Source organism: Pantherophis guttatus, chromosome 1 (genome assembly GCF_059756535.1).
Source record: "Pantherophis guttatus breed Tessera chromosome 1, ASM5975653v1, whole genome shotgun sequence".
In the NCBI taxonomy this organism is placed as follows: Eukaryota; Metazoa; Chordata; class Lepidosauria; order Squamata; family Colubridae; genus Pantherophis; species Pantherophis guttatus.
Window position 1 is genome coordinate 218,979,844 of NC_142063.1, and position 19,596 is coordinate 218,999,439.

Here is a 19,596-nt window from a genome sequence, read left to right on the forward strand (position 1 = left end):
AAAACAGGGAGATTGTGCTGTGGCCGCGCAGTGGTTAGATTCAGTACTGCACTATTGCAGACTAATTCTGCCAACTGCTAAGAGTTTGATTCTGACCGGTTCAAGGTTGACTCAGCCTTCTATCCTTCAGAGGTCGATAAAATGAGGACCCAGATTGTTGGGGGCAATATGCTGACTCTGTAAACCACTTAGAGAGGGCTGTAAAGGACTACGAAATGTTATATAAGCCTAAGCGCTATTGCTATTGTGAGTTCTAGTCCTGCTTTAGGCATTAAAGCCAGCTGAATAACTTTGGGCCAGTTCCTTTTTCTCAGCCCAACCTAACTCACAGGGTGGCTGTTGTGGGGAAGACAGGAGGAGGAAATAAAATAGGTACGCCCCTTCGGAGAGGGGCAGCATACAAATTGAATTAATAATACATTTACTGCTTTGAGTAATTTATAAAATAAAGGCTGGATATAAACACTAAATAAACATTTTTGTATCTTCCGCACTAGGATTTCATTATGACAGCAGATATGATGAATGCCACCCCACCATATCATGGTAAAAATTAGAGGGATAGTAGACAAGAATGCCTATACTAGACTAATGGCTGTTCATTGATATTTCCCTCTAAATCAAGCCAGAAGGATTTGAAACTTCCAAGATTTACAAAAGTCTTCCCAATGTAATTACAAGCGCAATTTGCATATTGTCAACTCCATTAGTAGGTAGTCCACTGGTCATTCTAATTTGTCTTCCAAGATTTACCGTAGTTGCAGGGCTGGTGCAAGTTATTTGCAGCCTGAATAAGTTGTCAACTTTTCCAGTTTACAAATTCCACTGTTGTCTTATTTTAACATTGACAACAGGACATACTATTTTACTATATCTGAACATTACAAGCTAATTTAGGGGGGGACTGGGAGACCACCTTATCCTTGGTAATCTTGTCCTTGTCGTTACCCACTCCCTGCTACTCACTCTGGATGAACCTGCCTCACTCTCTGTAATAGTAGATCCATCTCTGTAAATAGGGTTTCAAAATTGTGGTTTGCTGCATTCCTGGCAAATTGGCTTTATCTGTTATATAGATCAATTCCTCTCAAGGTCCTAGGCACACTCTTAAAAACATTAAAAATTTTATCAGTATGATGTAATATTAGAGAAATAAAAACTAGTAATATATAATGTCATAAATCACTCACTGAAATACATTTTTCAGCACTTGGTTAACTCTCTTGACAAACACACTTTCTTTAGCAATTGCAGGATCTAAGTTGACATTCAGCAATCCCCAATTTTGGGACCTTAGGATGTGACTTAATAACAAAGTCCATCCTTTCCTGGTATGGCATTTCTCAGATTTGCTGGACTGCACATTGATCATGCTTCCTGGCAACTCTGTGAATTACCTGGAGGTGGAACCGAAACAGATAAACCTGTGTTACCTGTCAGCTTCACTACTATAGAACCTTACTTTGCCCACCAACCCAGGTGACAGGCAAACCTAATTTCTCTCTCTCTCTCTCTCTCTCTCCCTCCCACGCTATTTGATGACCTCTTTCCAAAGCTTCTTCAAATCTTCTCACCCCTTAACAGCAGAAAAGTGTTAAGACTCTTCTTGTTACCAATTAGTACCTTGTCTATGCCCAAAACATAAACAAAGCTTACAGTCTGTCGAGATTCTGAGTCATCCAAGTCATGGTTGTCCCACAGGTGCTTTTCCAGGAGGCAACTGGACTTTCTTGTTTTTTCTTTTGAAAATGTTTCGCTTCTCATCCAAGAAGCTTCTTCAGCTCTGTCAGGATAGTGGGGAATGGAAGGATTGGTATTGCTTGCTACCCTCTAAAAGGATGCAGACCAGCTGTCTGCAAGGAATATTCCTATTCCATCAGGTGGGCTTGGCCTAATCTCTTCCCTTTTTAAATATGTAAATTTTAATCTGTTTTTAAATTATTGGGGTGTTTTAATCTGTCTGGGCCAAAATGATTTAATTTGATTTAATTTGGTTTTTAATTTTTTTTGTATCTATGTATTTTATTGTTTGGCTGTTCACCGCCCTGAGTCCTTCGGGAGTAGGGCGGTATACAAATCAAATAAACTAAACTAAACTAAATCCTTCCATTCCCCATTATCCTGACACAGCTGAAGAAGCTTCTTGGATGAGAACGTCTTCAAAAGAAAAAACAAGAAAGTCCAGCTGCCTCCTGAAAAAGCACCTGTGGGATAAACAAAGCTTTCTTCTCTACCGATCGCAGCAAGTTCTACTACAGTACTGCACCTCGGAATGGAAGGGGGGGGGGAGAGAGATCTGTCCATCCCACCTCCGCTTGATCTCTATGCTTCCTGCACAGCGACGTTCTTGTTTGCCTGCTTCCCCAGCTCGCCCCGCCGCCTCACCTTCACTCCTCCTGTTCAAGGCCATGTGTCCCAGAGAGGTGCACAAAAGCAGCAAAGGCTCACAACCCTCGCAGAGGGGGAATCATAGCGCCCGGTTGAAATACAGCCCTCCACGTTCTCCTCCTCCTCCTGCTGCTGCTGCTGCTCCGACCCACTCCCACCTTCCTCTTTCCATCCGGGTGTATCTAATCTGCAGAGGCCCTGGCTTCTCATTGGCTCTTGCTGTGAAGGGGGCGGTCCTTACGCTAGCGTTCCAAGGGGCGGGGAAGACCTCCCTTCTAGGGCTGCCTGGCCGGGGACTGAACCGCGCCCCGCCTGCCGAGCTCTGGAGGGGAGGGTAAAGGGAGGCCGTGCGCGGCTGCGCAGAACGGTGAGAATTCCGCCTCGAGAGCGGTTCGGACAGCGGCAGCAGCAGCAGCGAGCGAAGCCGCTTTGCTCACAGCGCGCCAAGCCGCTTTTTACGGAGCAGCCGGACAGCGCCTGGATCGCGACAAGGGAACTTATCCAGCGGCGCCGTTTTCCCGAATGTGTGGCGGCCGCGCGCGAGTCTATGAGACAAATACACCCGGGGGATAATGTTCATTATGCATACTTCTCTGCCTCTTTTCTTCTTCTTCTTCACCTTCACTATTGCCACCACTGTTACTGCCACTACTATCCTTCACCTGACTCGTTGAACGCAGCATGCAACTCACTATACGCTAAATGAATAATGCACTAGAATGTCCGCGCTGAAAAAGGTAAGCGGGCAGCCAATGAGCAAGACCGCCCAGGACCCTCGTGTGGTGGTACTGGTTTGGGGCGGGGGCAGGAGGGGGCATTTAAGCTTACCCCTCCACACACAAACACACACACACACAAACACACACCTTCAGTATACCTTTTGCCGAAGCTTTAAAACCTGCAAAGCTGAGCAAAGATGTTTGGCCGGCTGTGAATTAGCGCTGCAAACTCTCGGAGTGTGTGGATTTCGGGGAAGAGGGTGGTGGTGTCCGAGGTGGAGATGGAAAGAGCTGGTAGGATTAAGTCAATTGGGGGGGGGGATTATTAAGAGGGAAGCGATGCCATTGATGGTGCTGCGGTTGGGGTTTGCCTCGGCGTGGTGGTTCTGAGCGGGGTTTGTAATAGTTATTGGGGGACAGAGGGGGTTTACCTTGGACCACTGGAGTCAAAGCCTGGAGGCTTGTGGGGGGGGGGGTTGTGTCTTTCGGCTCGATTTTTTTTTCTACGAGTCTTTCGACGTGGGGAGACGATGCTCGTGGGCTGGGGTAGCATCTGTTGCGGAGGCTGTTTTTTTCGGGAAGGGGACGATGGTAGGGGAGACGCAGTTGAGGAGAACGGGAGTTTTCTGTGACAGCTGCGGTTATTTCGGTCACGGAGGGGAGGGGGACTACTGCGTGTGAACAGAGCCACTATCGGCGTCGGTGGTGTTGAGAAGCGGGGTTACAGTGGCCGTCCCTCGCTTACTCGACGACATCGATACACTCGTACGAGCTGGCGAACGGGGTGGGGGGATGGGGTGGGGAGAGGTAGGCTTAAAGCACCTAGAATCGATACTAAGGATGGCAGAGAACTATTGGGGTGACAGAATGAGAGTTTTAAGTCCCCCGTCTCTTCCTTGTGGGGACCGAAATCCCGATCCTGGAGATGCTTGTAGAAGGGTGAGACAGAAACCGAGGATGAATTGGGGGGACTGATGGGGAGAGCGACGGCATGTGGAAGCGCTGTCAGAAAGCGCGAGGGAAGAAATTCGGGGCGGGTGGGGGGAAGGCTCTTTACAAAAGGGAAGGATCGGAGGACCAGACGCGACGGCGTCTTCCCAAAAGCCGGGCTCAATTTGGGCAAACGAAGTGTCGAAACGACGGCGGCGTCTCTTTGGGGGCGAGGGAATACTTTCTCAGAAATAACCGGGAAGGTCCTGAGGATGCCCTCCCCCCGTTTCTGAGGTGGCCTCCACCGTCCAGATGTAGCCCTCGGAAACGACTGAGACTGCGGCGAGCGTCTTCCGATCTAAGATGGGAGAAAGACCGAGGACGCGCTTGGGGAGCGGGAACAAGCGCGTAAAAAACGGCGCTTCTGGAGAGGCTAGAGGAAAAGGAGAGGATCCCGCTTCCGCGGAAAGTGCCGGGACGAAAGGGACGTGTCCGCCGGCGCGATCTCTTGTTCTTTTGGCTGGGGCGACCGCCGTCCAAGTATCCCTTCGGTGGAGCTCCGCGCCTGTAGTGCGGCGCCGTCCGCTGCTGCGGAGGGCTGCGGACTGGCGCTCGCTTCACCTGCTCGTTCCCGAGCGCTGGAGGCAGCGAGGCTCTCTAAGCCGCCAAGAAGCGCGCGGGGTTTCCCTCATGAGGCTCTGTCGGAGACCTTATAAACACTCCGCGAGGACTGGGGTGGGGGGGTGTCTTTGAGACCCCGTTTGGCAAACTCTGGCGGGTTCAGATAAGGGGGCGGCGAATTAACATTGTGCGCTTGGACCCAAGCAGACTGCTCCCCACCGCCGCTGCCCCCCGCAGATGCCCTCTCGATTTCTAGAGTCCTGGAAGTGTGAGGAGACCGCGGACCCATTTCATTGTTTCCTTAGAGAAGTAAAGAGCGAGCGCTCATTCCGCCCGTTAAATCTGCGAGCAGGCGGGTTACTTTGAGAGAGAGAGGGGGAAAAAAAACCGACCCGGAGAACAACAGAGGCTACTGGGGTACAGTGACGAACCGCCTCGTCTTTCTCCTCCGCTCCCTCCAATACGACGCCTACTAGTCCCGAGGCGAGGCCAGCGAGCGGCAGAGGAGTTTGAGGGAGGTGGAAGGAGAAGCGAGGACGGCTGTAAATAGGGACGCGTCGTGGGCTGCTTTCCCTTGGAAGAGTCTCGCGTGGAAGGCAAATACCCCACGTTCCTTAGGTAGAGATTGGTGCCCGGTGCAGAAAGGCCGACCGCGAACGCGAGTCGCGCTGCCTCTGAGGTGAAGTGAGGCGAGGCGAGGCTCCCACCCGCCTGCCTTCTGCAATGGCCCATTTCGTGCCAAACGAACTTCCAAAGCTATTCCCCCCACCTCCGGAGTTTAAGACACTGAGCAAAAGCTATAGATCTGTTCCTTGTTAAATTCTGCACCAGGTTGGATGACACACATAATCAGGATTTGAGAGTATATTTGCTTATTTGTGCCCTATGACTATCATTAAGTGTTGTACCTTACTATTCTTGATGAATGTATCTTTTCTTTTATGTACATATGCACCAAGACAAATTCCTTGTGTGTCCAATCACACTTGGCCAATAAAAAATTCTATTCTATTCTATTCTATATTCCCCAGTGCAGGTAGTCTTTGATTTAGGACCACAATTGAGCCCAAAATTTCCATTGCTAAGCAAGATGGGCTATTAAGTGAGTTTTGCCCCATTTTATAACCTTTCTTGCCACGGCTGTTAAGTGAATCATTGCAGTTGTTAAGTTAGTAGCACAGTTAAATGAACCTGGCAAAAGGTGATTACATGAACCCTGGACACTGCAACCGTCATAAATATATGCCAATAAAGGAGAATATTTGTAGCCCAGGGTTGAAATGAGGGGCCTTTGATGCTGACTGAGCTTGTTTTATTTTCTTGCAGACATTGCATTACCCAAACTAGGTAATATCATCATTGCTAGTAAAGAGACTATTAGCACTGATGACATTATCTAGTTTGGGTAATGAAATGTCTGCAAGAAAATAACCAAGCTCAGAGAGCACCAAGGACCTCTCAAATATATGCCAGTTGCCAAGCATCCAAATTTTGATCATGTAATTGTGGGGTTGCTGCAACTGTTGTAAGTGTGAAAAATGATCACTTGTTTCAGTGCTGCTGTAACTTCGAGGAGTCGAATAGTTGTAAATTGAGGACTACCTGTACTTGCCCTTTATGTAAAAAAAAGTGAAGTGTAAACTGCTGGGAGCGAGAATGGAGAGGGTGAGCCACTGCACTCCCCCCCACCCCCCCACCCGTCTCCTGAATTAGATGGCTGCTTTGGATTCCATCCCATGAAATAGGTACTTCTTTCTCCTACAAGTGACAGGACATGGAGTTGTTGCAAGCTCTGTTTGTAGAGGTTCTTGGGAAGAAGGGCTTGCCTATAGTTGGATGGATTAGTTAAAAATGGAAGAATCAAGAGTGTGAGTAGTCCTGGAAAAAGTCACTAAATTCATATTGTAGCTGTCATATTATTTTGTGATGATGTCAGTGACTTGACATCAAACACTAGGCCACTTATATGCATTGGCTTTTCCGATGTGGTGGATCACATTTAAGAGATCCTGAAAAGTTGGCTTAATGAACAAACCACTGGCTCATTTTCTTTATTCAAATTCTCAAGTGTATTCTCATAAAGATGAGTTGAATAATGCCATTTTGTTGTGCTTAGTTGGTATTGGTTTTCTTCCAGTTCTAAACTGATAAGATCTTCTTTAGGACTTAAAACATTTATATAATCCTGGTGGACTATCATATTCACCTGGTGGGTTGTCTGACACCTTGGATATTGACATTTAATATCAAATAAAAACTTATTTCAGACCCTGAACAATAGCATCAAACATTGTCAGTCATCAATATTCTGTCTGAATACAAACCATTCACTTCAGACTATTCATATGATTATTAGTTCCTTTCTGAAAATTATGGATGCAGCCTTGATCTCATTTGAATCTGGAGGTAATCTGCTATAAAGGGAATTGGTATTTTATCATTTAGGTAAACTCTATTTGCCCTGAAAAAGAAATCAGGACAAAATAGCACTGATTGATATGCAGCTCTTGCTAAGCATTTTCTCACATGAAAATAAAAAAATAAATAAAGTGATATGCAGATGCATCTGTATAGTTTCCTTTTCCGCCAGTGGGTTTAATATATTTAGGCTATAAATAGTAGATATGAGAGCCAGTTTGGCATAATGGTTAAGGCACCAGGCTAGAATGCAGGAGACCATGTGTTCTACTGTAGTAATGCCTTAGTCATGAGATCAGCTGGGTGATCTTGGGCCAATCAGTCTCTATCAGCCCCAGGAAATAAGCAATGACAGGCCTCTTCTGAAAAACTTTGCCAAAAAACTGCAGATTTCTTCCTGACTTGAAGGCACAAATACTATATAAGAGTATCAAAGGAAAAAGTAGGGTCTCAAGGAGTATAGATCTATGGTAAACAGTATGACCAGCTGAAGCTATAATATGAAAACATCCCTTGTGAGTTCTGCAATAGCAATGCCTACTGGGTTATATCCATAATTTACTAAGCAACAATACACACTTTTGAAAAGAAAACTATCTGCAACTTTGAAAGTGAAAGAAAGGAATGCTCCAATTCTGATAATCACAGCCTGTCACTGATTGCAAGGAATATTCCTGTCCTGGTCCATCATCAAAAACTAGAGACGTATACTGGAGATATCAGTCTGAGTCATCTTTCCATTCTAATGCTACATGGCCCTAGTTTGGTGAAGCATATGCATTCTTTAGTCATCCTTACCATCTATGGCATTTCTCAATCATCCAGGTCATGGTTATCCCAAAAGGCAACTGGACTCATCAAGAAGCTTCTGTTTTACAATACTCTTGCATGGCATGTGAAATGATTTCAAACAAAAGGAAAAAAAAGCCAAGAAAGTCCAGCTGCCTTTTGGAAAAAGCACTTTGGGTCAGTCATATTTATCCACCACAGATAGCTGATAGAGGGGAAAGCCACAATGTTTTGCTTTCTTTTTTTTTAAAAAAAGTTTTTGTTTTGATATGTGTGTGTGTGTGTGTGTGTACACACACACACACAATGATTTTATGCACTGTTTAAATCACTGAAAATGTGTATAATTAACAAAAATACAATACTCACACTATTAGTAGGCTCTTGAATAACCAGCACAACAGTTTTGTAATTTTGTAGATTTTAATGTGAAGGATAAATTAAATTTTGCATTTATTTGGTTGTAAGAACAATTAAAATGCAGTTGCATCAAGTCCAATAAACGTTTACCATTCTCCTACAATCTAAGTAACAGAATGCTTAAGTCACCTTTTTTTCCCTTCATGAGCATCTCACTGGAGGGTTTTCAAACTACGTGAGTTGAAGGAGAACAGCTGCTGCAGTTTTATTAACTGATGCAATATTGCTAGATGTCCAGTGTTCAGCATAAATATATATCCATTATACTATTCCCTATAGAGATAACCAATATTATGTAAAGCACAGAAAAGGAATAAGAAATAACAAGTCAAATACAGAGGTAAGAAAAGGAAATCTAAATATGGTTTTACATGAATACCCTTCACTATACATCTCCCTGTCTTTATGTCCTTGCAAACCATCCTTGTTTTCAGCATATCCATGTACTGCTTTGCGTTTTTTGCTTTTTAAACCTTATTTCTCTCTCTTAAAGGATCTCAGTAACTTAATGCAACATAACATATCCAGTGTTGTCCTCTTTCTCTCAAAATTATATTTTGCTATTGGATTCTCATTGACCAGCCCACTTATTTCCCACTTGCTTTTAGTTGCAGACTACATTAATTCAGCATCCATTCATACTTCATCCTATTTTTTAAAAACCACACATACATCAAGGTACTATTTCCACTGCATCCAACTCATCTTTATGTTTCTTCTGATCTACCCAATTATCACTTTAGTATAACTAAATGTGCAGAAACGTATTCTTAAACACAGCTATTTTGAATGAGCCATAATGAAAGTTCAGAGTTCATTTTTGCAACAGACCATTGTACCAGCATCTGCACCTCTTTAAATGCTTCCATTCATTTTCCTATTGTCTGTAAACATTTCTTCCAAGGTACACAAATTCATGTATTTTAGTGTTAATGTACACTGTATAACATGGAATAATTCACTGCTTTTTCCTTGTCAAATATAAAATATCTCGGTTTTGAAACATACATTTTCAGATTTATGTTCCTTATTGCATCAAATAGTACCTCAGCCAATAATATGGCATCATCTCTAATGAAAAGTGCATACACATTCATGTTTCCAAGCAATACACTTATAATATCATCATGAGCATTTCTTCCACATTTATCCATGAATACATTAAACAACCAAAGGGACATTGTACATCCTTCTTACATTCTGCACAATATTGAAAGATCTGCTAAGTATTCCTTAAACTGGAACAGCATGTGACCAAAATTTTGGACTCCAGTCTGGTCATAAATTGAGGACCATCTGTAATCTGAATGAATTTAATTTGAATTTTTCTCCACCATGAGATCAGTTCATTCTGATTATAGGAGGATTTAAAAAATCCTTCCAGTTTTGGAACAATTGAGTTTGATACTATTAAAGTTATTGGGTACATGTTGTATATTTTTACTACTAAGATTATTAGAATGTATTGGGAGACAACATAATCGGTATTGTTTATACTCCCTATCATCTTCTCTTTCATTGTATCAAGTCCTGGGACACCAGTGGGAATACCTCAGGATGCTTTTGTGCCCATGGACATCTTTTAAGATGCCTGGTAGGTTTCTCCTGAATTTTTAAAAGTTTTTAAAAATTCAGAGTCTAGCTTCCTGCAAAGCAAAGCACCAGTCTTTTATTTAAGAAAATATTTCTGATTTCTACATATAACCCAGAGATGTTTTTTTAAAAAGAAAAACTATATGAGTCTACAGTATAGTTTGCTGTCTTACCCGAAAAAAGCACAAATAAGACTTGAAGTGATGGAAAGCATTTGAAGATAGTGCCGGTAGGGTGGGGAATTGAAAGGATGGAGAGCAATATCTCCTTTAGTAAAATGGTCTCTTTGTGATTCTTCCTGTCAATCATTGAATCATGGGAATCATTAACTGTATAATATGCCCTCAAAATTCCAAATATTCTCACTTGTCGAAAAGGAATGCCCACACTGATCGCAAAAATAGATCCTTCTTCATATATTATAAAGTGAACCTGTATCTGGGTTTCATAGGGTTATACATGTAGTCCTTGACTTACAACTATTCATTTAGTGACTATTCCAAGTTACAACAGCACTAAAAAAAGTGACTTATGATTGTTTTTCACATTTACATCAATTGCAGCATTCCCATTGTCATGTGATCAAAATTCAGACACTTGGCAACTGGCATGTCTTTATAATGGTTGCAGTGTCCCAGGTCATGTGATCACCTTTTGCAACCTTTTGACAAGCAAAGTCAATGGGGAAGCCAGATTCATTTAACAACCATTTAATTAACATAACAATTTCAGTGATTCACTTAACAACTGTAGCAAAAAAAGTCATTTTATTTTTATTTTTATTTTTTAAGACAAACAAACATTTAGTACATCATTCATTTCTTCCATGTGACATTTTGGTCATTCATTAAATGGGGCAAAACGTACTTAACAACTGTCTTGCTTAACAGTGGAAATGTGGGGCACAATTGTAGTTGTAAGTTGAGGACTGCGTGTAGTGCATGCTCATGAGTGGACTCACACAAAGAAGCAATAGAATATATAGTGTAATACAAAAATAACACCTAAGTGCTATAAAGCATAGATAATTCAGGCTGACTGAAGTTTTATAAAACTTCAAATATTTTAAAAAGTTCATATTATACAATCTAGTGGAAGCCAATATATATTATTTTAATTTGCCCAGTGTCAGCATAGTTTGCCAAAACTACAGAATATATGAGAGTTATGATTCGCTGTACTTTAATTTAATGCTCTGTATATTTATTTAATACATATACTGCCTAATTAGCAAATGTATTTGTAGTGACTTTGTACAGTATATGCTTATATGCTTTGCAGCTTTGCAGGCAAGGTGGTTAACAATGAAGCACAAATAAAAGTGAATATAAATCTTAAGATACCAAAACCAGTGTATAAAGGCAGATAACCTAATCTATCATCCACACAAAAAGGTTTTTTTTTGAAAAAGATAATTTTTAATTGTCTTGTGAAAAGTGAATACCCGAACAGCAGAGGCAAAATGTTCCATTTAATAAATAAACAAACAAGCATAATAAATACAAGGGCTAGTAATTACAGTATAATTTTCCTTTAGGTATTTTTTCCCAGTTGGAATAACCAGTGCTATATTACAGCTAACTGAAATTAATTAATGAATTATGATGAAATTCTATCAGGTGCAAAAGACCAGGTCCACTCATGAAAGTTCAATTAACAGATTTATTGCTAAAAGCCAATGCACAGGAATCTTCTCAATTAATGAGAAGTTACCATGAGAGTTACATGGCGCTCCCATGTAACCAGTGATGGGATTCTGCCGGTTCTAGGGGGTTCGGCCGAACCCTTTGTTAAATTGCTGGTTCACCCCGTCCCTTGCCCCACCCCTCCGCACTACTATTTATTCCAATAAATGGGGCGAGCGAGCCAGCAATTTAACAAACGGTTCGGTGTTTTTTTGTAATTTATTGGCCCCCGCAGCACACCGAACTGTTTGTTAAATTGCTGGCTCGCCCGCCCCTCGCCCCACCCCGCCTCCCACCCGCGGGGCGCCAGCCTACCCTAGCCAGGGGTAGGCAATTGTGGCTCTTTTACAACCTGTGGACTTCAACTTCCAGAATTCCTGAGACAGCTTGGCTGTCTCAGGAATTCTGGGAGTTGAAGGCCACAGGTTGTAAAAGAGCCACAATTGCCCACCCCTTCCCTAGCCTGAGTTCCGCTGCCTGGGATCCACGTGGGCTGCCACATGGTTCCCCACTGGCTCCGGACGCAAGAGAGCAGGATGGAGAAAGCAGCTTCCATGCCTTCACTCACCCTCACTCTCTGCTCTGTTGGATCGCCGGCCGTTCGCTTACCCCACCCACTCCCAATCTATTGCTGCCTCCGGAGTCCCAGCTGATGGCTAGAGGAAAAAAAACTGTTCAAATTCTTGCTGCGGGGCTTCAAAGGGCCGCCCTATAGCCAGTGGTGCAGCCAAACTGTTTGTTAAATTGCTGGCTTGCCCCGCCCCTCCGCACCACTATTTATTGCCAATAAATAGTGGTGGGCGAGGGGCGGGTGAGCCAGCAATTTAACAAAGGGTTCGGTGTTTTTTTGTAATTTTATTGGCCCGCGGAGCTTCAGCATAGGCTAATTAGCCCTTGCTTAGATCGGCTCCCGAGTCTCAGCTGATTTGCTCTCAGCTGATTTGCTCAGGGCTCTGCTGCTTGCTCGAGCAGATTTTTTTCCCCTAGCTATACTGAAAAACAAAACTGAAAGTAAAGAGGCTGTTGGCTTTGCTGTTGCTGCAAGTTAGAAAATTAGGCAGGCAGATTTCTTTTCTTTTTCCTCACCAAAAAAGGTAGGTGCAAACAATGGGAAATTTAGGGAAAAAGAGGAGAGTTCAAGATTTTAAAACACACACACAAAAAAAGCTCTATTTAACTAGGGAATTGTAATAATTGAGATACTATTAATTGTATATTTCTGAAAGCAGAAATGATTAAGTTGTGGTTTGGAGGAATATATGGGGGAAATTATTTGGTTTCTTATTATTGGTAAATATAATTAATTGATTTGTAAGAAATTGGATTGCATGGAAATAATTGGAATATTCATGTTCATATTGATTAATATACAAAAAAGGTAGTTATATAACTAATTGATTTATATTAAAATGTTGAATTTATATTAAACAACTAATATTACATAATTAACCAATGTGAGGATGGATATAAAAATAGATGACAATGGGAAGGGGTATAATATAGAATAGAAGGGAAAAATTGAATTTGATTAAGATTAGAGATGAGGATGAAGGGTAATATTGTTTTTTTTAAAAAAATAGATAAGGAATAAATATGGCAAAAAGGAAATATAGAAATTGTAAATTTAATTGAAATGACTAAACACTGTTTAAATTTGTGAACCGGCCAAATACTCTGTTCAAAGAAAATACATTGTATGTTTGTATGTGTGTTTCTAATTATTGTTATTTATTCATATTTGTTCTCTTTTATTCTTTAAAGTTTAACAATTCATTCTTTATCTTAATATCTTTATATTTGTTTGGGGTTGGCTTTCTTCCCTTTCATCTTTTTTATTGTACAGCAATCTTTCTCCTCAAACCTACCACCTCTCTCTTTTCTTTCCTTCTTACTTTCTCTTCCTCCCCCTCTTCTTCTCCTCCCTACTTCCTCTTCCTTTCTCCTTCTCCTCCTCTCTTCCTCCCTCTCTTACCCTCCCTCCTACTCTAATTTCCCTTCCCTTCCTTCATCCCTCTTTATTGCTGTATCCTTTTATGCATATGGACTACTCAGAGGGCTGAAAAAGTTATTTTTGACTGGTCCTCGCACTTTTGACCAGTCCTCGAACTTACGACTGTCCTCACATTTTACGTTTTTGCCCTATCTTGTCACCATGGTAAAGAGAAGCAGTTGTGAAATGAGTGACATGGTTGTTAAGAAAGCTGCACGGGCATAAATGTGAGGATGGTCATAAGTGTGAGGACCAGTCAAAAGTGCGAGGCCCAGTCAGAAATGACTTTTTTCAGCCCTCTGAGTAGTCCCTATGCACATAGCCACGCCCACCCAGTCACATGACCAGCTAGCCATGCCTACACAGTCACGTGACCAGCTAGCCATGCCCACCTAGTCACATGATTGCCAAGCCACACCCCCAACTAAGCCACGCCCACAGAACCTGTTGTTAAAAAAATTGAATCCCACCACTGCATGTAACACCCCTCCTGCGCGAGCTGCACTGGCTCCCGGTGGTCTTCCGGATGCGCTTCAAGGTTTTGGTTACCACCTTTAAAGCGCTCCATGGCTCAGGACCTGGGTACTTGCGGGACCGTCTACTACCACCAATAGCCTCCCACCGGCAGGTACGCTCTCATAGAGAGGGGCTCTTCCGGGTGCCGTCCGCCAAACAATGTCGACTGGCGGCCCCCAGGGGGAGAGCCTTCTCTGTGGGGGCACCTACTGTCTGGAACGAGCTCCCCCCGGAGATACGGAGGATCCCGGATCTGCGCACCTTCCGCCGCGCTCTAAAGACCTTTTTATTTCACCAGGCAGGCCTGGCCTAACTTTCTCCCTCTTTTTAAACAATTTTAATATTTTAATATTTTTAATATTTTTTTAATTTTCAAAGTTTAAATCTGTTTTAAATTGACTGGGGTTTTAATCTGTCTGGGCCAAACTATTTAATTCGATTTTATTTCTATTTTTTAAATTTTGTATGTATGTATTTTATTGTTGGCTGTTCACCGCCCTGAGTCCTTCGGGAGTAGGGTGGTATACAAATCAAATAAAAGTAAAAGTAAAGTAAAGTAATGGTTAAGTTAAGTTGGTTAGACTTAGATAAAGGTCAATAGTATTCAAAGGGGGTTGGATTTAGTTCATTTATGGCTACATGGCGATTCTAGGTTGACCCCTCTTTTCACTTATCCCCCTGGCTCTGCCAGTCTTTCTATAAATTCATCTCCTAAGTTGAACTTCTTGAAGGAGCTAAAGGTTTGGTAAATGCAGGGGTGAAATGCTCCCAGTTCGGACTGGATCGCCCGATCTGGTAGCGATGGAGGCAGGTGGTTTGGAGAACCGGTAGCAAAAATCCCTGCCCCCCCCATACCCAGCTGAGCCGCACAATCATCAGAGGCTTTTTTTAACTTTTAAAAGCATTTTTTCTACAACCTCTTTGGCCGAAAAAATGCTTTTAAAAGTAAAAAAAAAAAAAAAGCCTCTGATGATCGCGCGGCTCAGCTGGGATCCTCAAAGGCTTTTAAAAGCATTTCTTCTACAACCTCTTCAGAGGTTGTAGAAAAAATGCTTTTAAAAGCCTCTGACAATCCAAGATGAGGTGCCTGATTGGCAGAGGCTTTTTAAAAAATTAATTGTTCTGTCAGGAAATTTCTCCTTAGTTCTCGGTTGCTTCTCTCCTTGATTAGTTTCCACTGATTGCTTCTTGTCCTGTCCTCAGGTGGTTTGGAGAATAGCTTGACTCCCTCTTCTTTGTGGCAGCCCCTGAGATATTGGAATACTGCTATCATGTCTCCCCTAGTTCTTCTTTTCATTAAACTAGACATACCCTGCAGCTGTTCTTCATATGTTTTAGCCTTCAGTCCCCTAATCATCTTTGTTGCTCTTCTCTGCACTCTTTCTAGAGTCTTCACATCTTTTTTACATCATGGCATGTGGATGCAGTATTCTGGATGCAGTATTCCACATGTGGCCTTACCAAGACATTATAAAATGGTATTAAACTTCACGTGATCTTGATTCTATCCCTCTGTTTATCCAACCTAGAACTGTGTTGGCTTTTTTGGCAGCTGCTGCACACTGCTAGCTCATACTTAAATGGTTGTCCACTAGGACTCTAAGATCCCTCTCACAGTTACTAGAATTGAGTGAGGTACCACATATACTGTATCTGTGCATTTTGTTTTTCTTGCCTAAATGTAGAACCTTTTGTCACCATTGAATTTATTTTTGTTAGATAGCGCCCAATGTTCAAGTCTGTCAAGATCCTTCTGTATCTTAAGCCTATCTTCTGGAGTGTTGGCTATTCCTGCTAGCTTGGTGTCATCTGCAAATTTGATGAGTTCCCCATTTATCCCCTCGTCCAAATCATTGATGAAGATGTTGAAGAGTACTGGGCCTAAAACAGAGCCCTGGAGTACCTCACTGCAATACCTCCCTCCATGTAGATGCAGTTCCATTGAGGACTACATGTTGAGTGCATTTGGTCAGCCAATTACGAATCCATCTCGTGGTGATTCTGTCTAACCCACCTTTTTTATTTTATCAAGTAGTAGGTTATGGTCTACTTTGTCAAATGCCTTACTGAAGTCCAAGTAAATTATATCGACAGCATTCCTCTGGTCCACTAATTTTGTCACCATGTCAAAGAATACAATATGATTAGTCTGGCATGATCTGTTTTTGAAAAACCCATGTTGGCTTTTGGTTATTATTTTGTTTGCTTCTAGGTGTTCACTGATTCGTTGCTTGATTATCTTTTCCAGAATCTTCCCTGGTATTGAGGTCAGGCTGATAGGTCTGTAGTTTCCTGGATCTATTTATATTTCCTTTTTTGAAGATGGGAACTACATCAGCTCTTTTCCAGTCATCTGGCAGTTCCCCATTGCTCCAGGATCTTTGAAAGATATAATTTAGTGGTTCTGAGATCTCATCTGCCAGTTCCTTCAGAACCTTGGGTTGTAGTCCATCTGGTCCTGGTGATTTGAACTTGTCTAGGGTAAACAGGTGCTCACTTACCATTTTCGTCCCTATTTTAACTTGTGTTCCATTAAATGACTTGTGTGATATGTTGTTGCTGGGGTGTGGGGGGCTATTATATTATTTTATTAATTTATTATTAGATTATTTTCTTCTATTAGTTATATTTTTTATATATGATGTTTTTATATTCATGTAAGCTGCCATGTGTGAATAGGCAGCAATATAAATTTTCTAAATAAATAAATAAAAAATTAAAAGGTTCCTGTCACATGTTACATACAATGATGACACCTCTTGTTGATGGAGCAGTACAGGTGGGTTGAATATTTAGAGAGTCCTCACTTACCAACTACTTGTTCACCATTTAAAGGTATAATTGTATAATTGGAAAAAAGTGACTTACAAGCTGATTTTGAAGCAGCCATTGCAGTGTCCTGTAGCCATGTGATTGTCATTTGTGACAGCCAACTTCCAACAAGCAAAGTCAGTGGGGAAGCCAGCAGAAAATCGCAAGCTGGGGTTACCTGATTGCTTAACAACCTATGATGATTCACTTAATAACCTCAGCTGGAATTGATCAGCTGACGTCTTAAATTAAGTGTATTTGTGTGATCTTTCACTTTATGACCATATCACTTGATGGTAGAGTTGCTGGTCCCAGTTGTGATTGGTAAATGTGGACCACCTGTATCACAGAGTTTTGGTTCTCCTTGTAGCATCCATTTTTGCAATAACTTAGAAAGAGGCAGTCTAGGAGAACTGAAATGAACATTTTTTTCTATCTTTGACAAAGAAGTTTAAAGAATAATGAGATTTAACCTTGAAAGATTTAAGGCTCCTATTACACCTTTAAAAAACCAAATTCCCCTCCTCCTAAGATTGAAGCAATTTCTCCTGTTTTAGGATAGATAAGGGAAAAAATGGAAACCTTAATCTTAGACACAGAATATCACCCAACTTCAATAATGTGATTATTTTCATGGTAATCTACCTCCTCCCCCAGCCTGCAGTAAGACAAAATGAAAAAAGGCAGCTTCCAAGTCACAAATATTTATATATCTTTATTACAACTGTCTTCTTTTTCATTCATGTTCCCCTTGATAGTAGAGACAGACTTAGACCAGGTAAAACACATTTCTGTCTCACTTCCTTCATCCAGTGTCTTTCTTAGTAAGGGATCCAAAGCAAAATGTCCTGATCACAGGAGATTTTGAATCAGCAACTTCTTGACCCTCTTTCTGCAAATTCACCAGAGGAGTTTCTCCTTGTCCCTGCTATCAGCTAGCTATCTAGATTTATCTTGGTCCCAGCAATGAATCAGCACAATCCTAAGGACATTTGTACTCATTTTGGCATGTAGCACATGGCTTGGAGTTCATTAGTTGTGTTTGGGGTTGTTGCCATAATTGGCTTTAGAATATCATGTTTTTATTTTTGATTGATTTTATTTAGATGATGCCAAAACCACTCTGAGTGGCTGGCCATGTGAAACAAACAAGATGCAAAATATATAACATGAAAGGTACAATAAAAAATTTAACTTCTGTTCAGACAGTACATCCAGAATCCCAAAACCCATCTAACAAGGGGAGCACAGCCATTTTACCCCAGACCCTGGGAGAGTAGCCAGCTTTTTAAGGCTTCTGGAAAGTCATTGGGACAGGACGCACACAAATCTCTGGGAAAATATTATTTTTGTCCTTTGCTTAATTTTGTTATAGCATGTTGTGTGATTCTAGCCAATGCAGCCTTGGCTGATTACTCATTGTTAACTACAAATTCAACTGTTGAGGCTTACTTTAGAAATCATGCTTAAAACAACTCATTACCTATATTGATTCATTGTTTGTTTTTTTGATTGGTTGGTTGTTTGGTTGGTTTAATATGCTGCCATCTCACTATTGTGGAACTCTGGACAGCTAATATCTTATATTGAACCTTCAATTTTTGAATGTTGGGAGGGATAGCAAAACAATCACATCTCTACTTTTGTATGCCTGTTCCCCCCTCCCCCTTTCCTTATAATACATGGATGCTACCGTACCTTGTGCTAGGGCTATAGATTTTGGGCTGGAAAAATCCAGATCGTCACTAGATGGCAGCAGTTTTGCAGTTCTATCCTATTGAAATGTGGAGATGCATCTGCTATTCTTACATTGTTTTTGAAACATATCGCAAAAATTGCAGTCTTCTGGGATGAGCCTGGGTCACACTGGGTTCCTATTATACCAGTTTGATACATTCGTATAATTGGCTCCCAGGTTGCTGAACTGCTGCTGAACTGCTGAATAGTTTTTCCCCATTTAAATCACTGGAGATACTCTAAGCTTTGATTAGATCATGTCCAACAACTTTACTTTTTAGATTCAATACCTGGCAGAAGCTTATCCTTAAAAGTTCTTGGAAATACTGACAATTTTAAAGACTACATCATGCCTATTCACATATTCAGTAATAAAAGTGTACTAATATTTAAGCTCAGTCCAGTGTTATTTTCTCTGGTTTTGAGATTAGTATCAGAAACAACTAATTTATAGCTATTTTATAGGCTGGATTTACATATTGCCAGAATTATAATGTGATTTGTTTGATTTTATCTTGATATGTTCTTTGAACCCCACTTCTGTGATTTAATGAACAAATCATAGTTAAATCATGATTAATGCAATGCACGAACCCAATCGCAGAATGAGCAACTTTTTGTGTTTTCTCTATGAAATAATTGTTACTGAGCAGAATAGATTTTAACTGAATTTGATGTCATTTATAGTTTGTCATATTTTCAGTGCTTTGATACTATTAGCATTTGGTTTCAATGCACTATCTGTGGTCCATCTTGAACCTTATTGATAAGATGGGGGGAATCTAAATACTTGCATTATTTGTGGAATATTTAAAACAGGGAGGGTATAAATGAGATTGGAAAATACTTGTAATCTGTAGAAGATAACCCACAAATTTTCTATCTGGGGTTGGAACACTGAGTTCTAATTAACAATGGAAGTATATGTCAAGCTTAAAGTCTACAGAGGGATCTGACTTTCTAGGGTGAATAATTGGTA

General features: G+C 41.4%; 2 protein-coding genes across 8 annotated transcripts in view; one reads left to right on the forward strand and one right to left on the reverse strand.

Moving 5' to 3' along the window:
- Positions 1-2,577, reverse strand: part of ERICH1 (glutamate rich 1) — an 87,982-nt gene extending 85,405 nt beyond the window's left edge. For all 6 annotated transcript variants that reach the window (XM_034436772.3, XM_087882442.1, XM_060689261.2 and 3 more), the window contains exon 1: positions 2,386-2,577. In XM_034436772.3, coding sequence (XP_034292663.2) covers positions 2,386-2,410 — 25 coding nt within the window. In that variant the 5' untranslated portion in view covers positions 2,411-2,577. The remainder of the gene's footprint in view (positions 1-2,385) is intronic.
- A 224-nt stretch (positions 2,578-2,801) lies between these two features.
- Positions 2,802-19,596, forward strand: part of DLGAP2 (DLG associated protein 2) — a 459,052-nt gene continuing 442,257 nt past the window's right edge. For both annotated transcript variants that reach the window (XM_034436765.3, XM_034436764.3), the window contains exon 1: positions 2,802-3,125. Coding sequence is in view for 1 of the 2 variants with exons in the window: in XM_034436764.3 (XP_034292655.1) it covers positions 3,108-3,125 (18 nt within the window). In the remaining variant the exon portion in view is untranslated. The remainder of the gene's footprint in view (positions 3,126-19,596) is intronic.